General features: G+C 39.0%; 1 protein-coding gene across 1 annotated transcript in view; it reads left to right on the forward strand.

The window, feature by feature from the left end:
* The window catches only part of Br140 (bromodomain-containing protein 140), a 203,612-nt gene extending 195,470 nt beyond the window's left edge, over positions 1 to 8,142 (forward strand). The window contains exons 20-21 of the mRNA XM_068230481.1: positions 668 to 810; positions 7,590 to 8,142. Of these exons, the coding sequence (XP_068086582.1) occupies positions 668 to 810; positions 7,590 to 7,803 (357 nt within the window). The 3' untranslated portion in view covers positions 7,804 to 8,142. The remainder of the gene's footprint in view (positions 1 to 667; positions 811 to 7,589) is intronic.
* The last annotated feature ends 1,531 nt before the right edge of the window (positions 8,143 to 9,673 follow it).

Here is a 9,673-nt window from a genome sequence, read left to right on the forward strand (position 1 = left end):
AAAAGATGATGAATGAAATGCTTCCACCCGGGAAAAGGAGTGGGAAACAGGCCAGAAGGCGATGGATGCACAGCATTAGAGAACCAGCAGGGCCTTGTAGAAGAAATGATTCCAGGACAGAGCAACGTGGAGGACAAATATCCACTTCGTGACCCCGCGTAAGTGGGATTAATCCTGCTGAAGATCCTCCATGGAATGAAGAAAACATTCTTCCCAAGAACCTTATTAACAGGTCCTCCTATTCAATGCATTTGTCAAATATTTTTGTTACAATAAATAGTTTTTTTTTAAATATTAGAATATGTTTAGATCCTTATGGGGTCATCTTCAGCTAACAGTAAGAAGTCGTGAAGAATATAAAATAGATTAGATACAGAGACTCGTCAAAGAGTTGAATGGGAAGGAAATGCATGCCATGCCTTACCTGGGTGTTCCAAAAGTTCTATTCTTAAAATTTTTTGCACACACACATGAAATGTTGCACTTTCACTTGCCAGACTTTTTGCACTTGGCACGGATGTGGTAAACTGCTCTGGTCAGCCATATTTGTACAGCATGGTAATTCATCTGATCTCCATGGACAGCCTGAACAAGTATCTCATTAGTGTGTGGTTGGCCAAGTCCTTGCTCTCTCTTGTGATACTGTTGTTTCTTTCTTTCCTTGCAGATAATCGACCCGAACATGCCTCGCACAGGATACTTGCACAATGGTGTTCCCATACCAGCTCCTCCAGCAGACGTACTGGCACTGCGCAGTAATTACGAAGAAATGGTGTACCTGGTGTTATTTTTCGATACCAAACGCACGTGGTAAGTATTTCGATCCTTAGTTCAAATGATTTGTAAATGTTCTAAATTAACCAAGATGAGAAGCGAGACGCAGTCCTGATCATGGTTCCCTGATTAAAGAAATCCTTATTTATTATTATTATTAACTTTATTGGCCACATTGGACCACTTGAGTCTTCAATGTACAATTTTTCTTTCTTTGAAGGTTTTACTGTTTGATTCTTCTTATCTGCCCAATGCTTCCTCATTCGTTCTGATCTCAGTGTTCTTAATTCGTCTGAAATCTCTACAGGCCTTCTGTGCATTTCAGTTGAAAATTTGTGATTCTTCAGAAGGGTTGTAATTTTATTCTTGTTCTCTGCATCTGTAATTTTGAGTCCAACTGTTTTGAGATCCTCTTGAATTTCTTTGATCCAATGCCCTCCTGTCTTCTTTCCCAGATTTCTCATCACTAGTTGTCGTAAAATCCTGTTTTCTGGTAATCATAAGATGTGAAAGAAATAAGATATTTTATTCGTCTTCATTGTGCTGGTAACTGGGTCAATCTCTCGATAGTTTCATTGGGGAGGATTCTCCAGGCTCCTTCAACCTGATACTTTTTATTTATGCAAGTTCTAATAATTTCTTCTTTCAGTTTTGAGGAGCTGATCAGTTCTTCTTTCATATTTAATTTGGAACAAGGTTTTGCAAGCATAAGTGGCTTTGGTCAAAGTTATAGTTTTGTAGTGTTGTATCTCAGTGTCTATTGACAAGCATTTTTTGTTATAAGTTGACCAGGTTAAAAATCGTGCTTTTTAAATTTTGTTGGTCTCTTTTATCTATGTTGCTTTGTCACTTAAGTTGTGCATAATGATTTCTCCAAGGTATTTAAATTGTAGGACTATATTAATTTTTTGATCATTTATGATGACTTTGTTTATGTCAGGAGTTACATTGGCATTATCTCAGTTTTCTCAAAGGATATTTGTAATCCTATTTTTAATGCAATGTTCTGGAGACTGGTGATCTGAGTACGGACTTCTTCAATGTCAAGGGCTAAAAGAGCTAAATCATCTGCAAACCCTAGGCAGTTTGTCCTTATTGAGGGTTTTGCTCCAATTTTGATTTTAGGTGGGGGGGTTTTTTTGCCAAATTTTCATGATGTAATCTAGAGCCACATTGAAGAGTAATGGGGATAATCCATCACCTTGTCTAAGGCCTGTATTTATTGTAAAAGCATTTGACATTTCTCCCCTGAACTTCACCTTTTAAATTGTGTTGGTTAAAGTTAGTTGAATAATTTGTTAATTTAGGATGAAGGCCATGTGATCTGACGATTTTTTAAAGAGTTGGTCTGTGTATGGTATCATAAGCCTTTTTGAAATCTGTGAATGAAATAAACAGCTGTTAATTTATGTATTTGTAATATTCCATTATTAGTTTCAGGCTGAGAATTTGGTCTGGGCAACTTTTGTATTGGCAAAATCCTCCTTGGTATTCTCCAAGCTGTGGTTCCAGAATGTTTTTTATCCTATTGTGAATTATTTGGGAGAAAATTTTGTAAGTCCAGTCCAAAAGGGTTATTCCTCTGTAATTGTCTGGATTAGTTTTATCTCCTTTTCTGAATAATGGATGGATTACGCCTGAGGTCCAGTGTTCTGGGATTTTCTCTGTGATCCACATTTTGACTACATGCTGATCTAAATTTATGATTGCTGGTTTCCCTGCATTTTTCCAGATTTCTTTAAAGACTAGGTCTTTACCAACGGGCAACTTAAACGCACTCTACAGTGTGATAGTAGTAGTACCAGACCTGTAGCTCAGATCCTCTCCACCAGAACAAAGTGGGTTCGGATCCCACTGGTGTCTGGTTGGCCATTTCTGTTCTGTACTTAACATCTCTTCAACACGTACTAAATGTACGTAACACGACCTAATAGGTTGAAAGTCGGTTTCGATTACAATGCGGTCGTGAAAATTCAATATTCATTGACTTGGCCCTCAACGGGCAACTTAAACGCACTCTACAGTGTGATGGTAGTAGTACCAGACCTGTAGCTCAGATCCTTTCCACCAAAACAAAGATGGCCTAGGCCACCATAGCTCAATTGATAGAGCAACCGACGCGAAATCAGGAGGTTGTGGGTTCGGATCCCACTGGTGTCTGGTTGGCCATTTTTGTTCTGTACTTAACATCTCTTCAACACGTACTAAATGTACGTAAAACGACTTAATAGGTTGAAAGTCGGTTTCAATTACAATGCGGTCGTGAAAATTCAATATTCATTTCTTTGTTTTATTAATTCTAAATTTGATTTGTGTGATTTTTGGGCTTGATGATTTATCCAAGCTTGGGGTCTTCTCTCAACTGCCTGGTCACATTCTTCATCCCACCATTCAGTGTTTTCCTAGAATTTGTTGGAGCTAACTCTTCTGCTATCGATTTTAGTTTGGTGGTCAGTTCTTCTAATGTATTAGTGTTGACAGATCCTTCTCCTGTTTTCCTGTAGTACTCCCTATTATTTATTAAGGTGGTAGGGTCATATTTTTTTCTATTTTTATTTGGAGGTCTTTTCTTAACCCTTGGAGTTAATTTTATTTTGATCTTAACAACATAGTGATCTGACCCTGAGTTAGGACTTTGACATTGTAGATTTCACGATGGTTAAATTTATCCATGCAAACATGGCCCAGTTGCCATTCACCTTTCTGGAAATCAGGCTGTTTCCAAGTTTTTAATTTGTGAGGTTTCCTTTTAAAGTATGTTGATTTGGAGATAAGATTGTGGTTTCTGCATAATTCAAAGATTGTGGTTTCTGCATAATTCAACCAATCTTTGACCATTTTGATTCATCCTCTTATGTGCGGGCCATTTTCCAGTGATATCTCCGTACCTTCTTTCTTGTCCCAGTTGTGCGTTGAAATCACCAAGGAGAATTTTAACGTGTGATGGAGGTATGTTGATTAAAGTTTGATCCAGGAGATCCCAGAATTTTTGTGCTTCTTTATCCTTTAAAGTGTTATTTTTCTGATTGGTGGGAGCATGTACATTGATAATTGTGTAGATTTTATTTGCAGATTTCAGAGTTAGTGTTGCAAGTCTGGGGGATTGGGATTTAAATTTGACGACTGAATCTATGATTTTGAGATTTATTAGAAATCCATTACCAAACTGCGGACAGTTTTTCATCACTCGTTTTCCAGGGATTCCTTTATACAGTCTGTACCCTTGTGATTCTATTGGGTCTTGATCGCTATTCCTTATTTCTTGAAGGGCCATGATTAGAATTTTATCTTTGTCCATGATGTCAGTGACAATCTTTAATTTTCCAATTTGGCACAAAGAGTTAACATTGTGTGTCAAGAAGAAAGAGATTTGTTTACGTTTAATTCTTTGAATTTTTTGTGTAGATGCTGGCTGTTGAGTTTTATTAAGTCATCTTTTCATCTTTTTTTTCCCTCATTATTTTGTCATTTTCCATAATTTTTCTTTGTTCTGTGTTATTATTTAGTAATTTCTATGCATGTACATTGGGTGATAAACTTATATCTGATATCATCCAAGCTTTCAATAAATGAGAATAATGAAACAGCAAAATGTGCAATACTCAGTTCGAAAACTGTGAAATAAAGTAGTAACCTTCTACAGCCCTTATCCAAACTCTTTGGACAAATCCACATCCCTAGAGAGTGAAGAGACATTGCTTCTAAAATGGATGGACTTGCAGTGAGAGTGGGAGATATCATTGTAGTAGGTACAAAATTCACATCCAGTCAGATTATTGAAATGCCCGAGTACTAACATACGTATACATGCTGTTTAGTTTCGTTTTACAATGTGCGAGTTTATTTATTCATGTGTGATTCACTTCCAAGTGGTAGAATGCCAGTGATACAGCCATCTAAAGCTGTCCATTGAAAGGAAAATGATTTCATAATTTAGCGAGAATATTTTTCTACAGATGGTCAGACACTTTTCTGAGAAATATAAAGTGAAAGGGGCAGTAGATAAAAGATTTAGCATTCAACACATTGTGGGTCGTGATGAACACACGGTAACCAGAATATCGGTGGATTGCATAATGTCCTAATAATGATGGTGTAAAGATGCTCAGTTGGTTTGCTTGTTTTCAAAGACTGATATATTATTCCCTCGGGTGTTATTATTATTATTCATTCATGTTATTTCGACTAAGTCCCACACCATTTCAACTGTCTCTTTCCCTGGGCTTTAACATTTGCGCAGTGTTCCTGCATTCGTTGCCGGTGTTGTTCCTTCCTTTTTTTCTTCAGTCCACGCCTTCCTTGTTTTCTGCTTCAGCTTTCCTTGGAAACTCTTGTGGTCTTGAAGTTTCTTCGTAAGTGGGTTGCGCCCCAGGATACCATCGTGTGTGATGCCCAACTCTTGTAGATCTTTTTCTACCTCACTGAACTAGGCCCCTTTTGTCGTCTTATCATAGAAAGCAATCCTTCTCTTCTGCATCGTATCGGTTATCTTTTCTTTGTGGAAATAGATCTTGTGGTTGTGCCATTTTCCATATTCACCTTTGTCTTTGATGGGGCCCAAGGGGCCCAAGATTTTCCTCAAAATCTTTCTTTCTTTGATGTCAAGTTTCTCAATAAAGCCTTTTTGTTCATTGCAAGGCACTCCGCTGCGTACAAGGCCTCCGGACGAATGATTGCACGGAAATGTCTGAACTTGGCGTTCAAGGATATTGATCTTTTGTTGTATACACCCTTGGTTAAGATGGTATGCCATTTCCATTTTATTTATGCATGACATAAAGGCTTCTTTCTCAGACATGTTGGATTCTATCCACTCTTTAACTTTCCTACCCGCTTGATTTTTCCTTCTTCCACATTTAGCTCTCTTGCTGCCTGCTTTATGTTGGTTATAAACTGAGTTTTCTCAAAGGAGATATGAAGACTTGCTTTTATTATTAGTAGTAGTAGCAGCAGTCGCGAATTCTCCCAGTATGGGAAGACATTAAGCAAATAACTCAATCAATTTTTCTCTGGGTTCTTCTTGTTCCAATAGGCTTTCATTCTCTCCGAGAAGGCTTGTTTACATTCTTCCGACCACTTTGGTCTGTACTCTTTTTGTTGTGGTTGCTCTGATGTAGCTTCCCAATTGTTTATGTCTAAAGATGTCTCTTTCTAGAATGTCTGTTGAACTTATGTTTGTGTTCTTGACGTCCTTTCTAAGTTCGTTAAGCCAGGGTGTTGAGTTCTTAGTGAGGTTACATAACCTATTATCCTTTTTGTCAATCCACTTTCTCGTAATCTAGTGTAATGACCGAAGAATTTCATTTGTCTTTTCCTAATGTCAGTTTTGATGTTTAAGAACTTTTCTGTTGTTTTGATTGATTGGAATCAGTAACCGTCTTGGGAGTATCTTGCTCCTAAGATTTTCCTAACTTTTTTTTTTTTTGAGTGCTAGTGTTTCACTTGCATAAAGGACTGTTGGGTTTATGACTGTGTTGTAATGTAATGTCGAATTTTTGTATGTCTTGACATGAATTTTCCTTTTTGTAGATGTTTTGGACTAACCCTAATGCTTTTTTAATTTATTTGAGACGAGTTTGTTGCGAGATCTTTTCAAGGCCTGTCGGTTCAATAAATTCTCCGAGGCGTTTAAAGTAAGGGACATTGTCAGTTGTACCATATTTTGTTCTCGGGCTCTTGATATCTGTCTTTGAACATAAGAATTTAGTTTACTCGAATGATATCTCTAGTCCCACCTTTTCTACACTTTTCTTTAAGTATTTCAAGTTGTTTAATGGCAATCTCCTCTGTTAGTGTTGCCAGATCATCTACAAAAGCGAAGTATGGTATGTAGAGGTTATCTTTGAGAAAGCCCAGTCGGATTGGCTTTCAAAACTCACATTTCTTGAATTCTTTCTCCCATTCTTCCTTAACCTTGACTAGGACGACATTGAACAGAATAGGAGAGGGTCCATCACCTTGTTTCACGCCTGTTTGAATGTTGAAGGGTTCTGAGATTTCCCCCATGAATTTCACTTTGCTTGCTTGCTGTTTAAAGGGGCCTAACATCGAGGTCATCGGCCCAAATTTCACTTTAGATTTCCTGCCAGTCAGTGTTTGTTTTATGAGTTCTCGAGTTTTGGGATCTAGTCCCTCCTCTTCTAAGTGCCTCCGTGGGTCAGGCGGCAGTGCGTCGATCTCTCATCACTGGGTTTCAAATTCCGGTCACTCCATGTGATGGACAAAGTGGAGGCGGGACAGGTTTTTCTCCGGGTACTGTGGTTTTCCCGGTCATCTTTCATTCCAGCAACACTCTCCACTATCATTTCATTTCATCTGTCAGTCATTAATCATTGCCCCAGAGGAGTGCGATAGGCCTATCCTTGCCGTAAGATGTGGGGGGCTTCATTCATTCCATCCCTGACCCGATCACTGACTGGAAAACAGGTTGTAGGGTTTCATTTCCCTTCTCTTCTAGAATTTGGAAGTGAGGGCCTGTTGATCGAATCATAAGCCTTTTTGAAATCTACAAATGTGCATACAGAGGGTTTTTGTTTGAGAGCTTGCATTTTGAGTATCCTTTTTATTATTAGTATTATTGTTATTGTTGTTGTTGTTATTATTAGTTGTATACACTCCATTGCAAGTAAAATATAATGTACACATGCACATATAAGTCTCTCTCTGGTTTAGACTGTATTAATAAATAAACTAATCCCTCATGTTAAACATGTGACATCTTAACTGTGAAGAGAGCAGAGAAAATGGAGAAGTCAGTCCAACTAGAGATTCCCATTGTCCTAGAGATTGACTGCTATGTATTTGTGTCACTGCAGGCAATGGCTACCCCGGAACAAACTGGAACCGCTCGGTAATCCCGCTGTCGACGAGGCGAAAGTGACGGAATCCCGGAAGCCCACCGACCGCAAGGCAGTTCGCAAGGCCTACCAGGAAGCGCTCTCCCACCGCTGTCAAGTGTCGGGTGGAGTGAAGCGAGGTCGACCTGCCAGCCTCGGACCGGGAGAGGCGATGGCCGCGGACGATAACTGATGGCGGTGTAGAGCACGGGTGACCTGCAAGCAGACTGTTGCTTCTTATAAACGTGTCACAATGAAAGTGTGTGTGTTCTTGTATTATTGTGTTGGTGTGTAGGCCATTGTTGGCCCGCAGTGAACCCGGTGACTAGAAGGGTGTAATTTATTTGTGGGAGAGTTTCCCACGGTCTTCCATCAAGTTTAGTTATTATAGGGAAGGGCTTGTTCTGTTGTATAGAAATTGAAGAATTTCTGCTAAATTATTATTATTTGATTGTATATCATGGGCTGGGCCAGTACCAAGTTATATGGTAATCAAGGGCAAGCAAAGTAACCATTTATTTTCCTTCTCATAGTCAAGGATGTCATTAGAAAGACATCCCTTTTATAAAGAGACAAAACACGCACTCCATTAATCAATGACTTCTTCTTGAAACTTTATAGTTATAAATTAAGTATAACGCTCAACATGATTTAATTTGGTTGTGACATGATTTAACAAGGCTTGTTACACCAGCCTGACATCGGGCATTATAGAGCTAAATTGCCAGCAAGAAATTAGACAGCTCCTCACCTCGAGAACAGACACCTTTATTAGTCGCCCCACTGGCATACAGATGCTATGTTCAATGAGATTCCCCTCCTGTAGATTCCTGTACATTCAGGTATTTCCCGCAGCCCTATTCCGTCCTCATTCCAGACTTGTGACTGGACAATGGTGAAGATCGTCTCAGCTTGACACCAAATGACACTCAGGACTCTGAAATGGCATGTGGAGTCCAAAATACAGACCTTGCACCAGCTCAGCAACGCTAAGACGATGATGACTCGATCATGAAAAATCATGCTTAACCATTGCTGTTGTTTCATTTACAGTGTGAATACTGCAATCATCAGCTCTTCCTGATAACTTACATTACTGGGGATATTTCATTTGCTGGAGATCCCACTTAAAGTTGTCAGAAAGTTAGGTGAGGAGGAGTGTCCTGTCTCAAGGCTGAGGAAAAACTCCCCTTGTATATCACTGGTCTTTATTAACATGACCTGGATGACATTTTGATGGCTGTCAGGTTTGATAAGCAGAAGATCAACTCCAATACTCAGACTGTAACATAGAAAAACTATGGTGGCCATAAGGGCCCATCTGCTGCTATTGGCTAACCATTACGCACATATACGAGCGGTGGTAACTGAACATGATAAAATTATGTCATAGGGTAAAGAACTGTTGCATGTATGAAGAAGCTTCACCAACAACTATTTAGAATTATTTAGAAAATAGCTAATTTACACTTTAATACGGAAGAAATAGAGACATGGTGGGGATTGACTAGGTTTGTAATGAAGGGTTTTGCCAGGCTGGGTAGCTCAGGCAGTAGAGAGCTGACCTTCTGAGCTCAGTTTGACGGGTTTGTTTCCGGCTCAGTCTGGTGGTATTTGAAGGTGCTTAAATATATCAGCCTCATGTTAATATATTTACTGGCAAATTAAAGAACTCATGTAGGACAAAATTCCGACACCTCAGCATCTCCGTAAACCGGAAAAGTAGGTAGTGAGATTTAAAACCAATATATATATATATATACTAGCAAGATACCCGTGCTTCGCTACGGCATTATACAGAAATTTATAATTGAATGCTTAACGTTTTATATATAATCCTCCGAAATTCGCAATCTGACTCGTTTTCTGAGAGAATCCGCCAAAATTTGCGATCTGACTCGTTTTCTGATTGATTAGGGCATATTTCCTCACATTTTTTAATCATTCTTTCCAGCAATCGATTTCGTGCTTCTCGGGCTAGGTCCAGGTATTCCACGCGGTCAGTTGGGTCCCTAAATCTTTGCCATCTTTTCCTATAAGCATTTTTAGTATGGATCAAATCC

This window comes from Anabrus simplex, chromosome X (genome assembly GCF_040414725.1).
Source record: "Anabrus simplex isolate iqAnaSimp1 chromosome X, ASM4041472v1, whole genome shotgun sequence".
Lineage (NCBI taxonomy): Eukaryota > Metazoa > Arthropoda > Insecta > Orthoptera > Tettigoniidae > Anabrus > Anabrus simplex.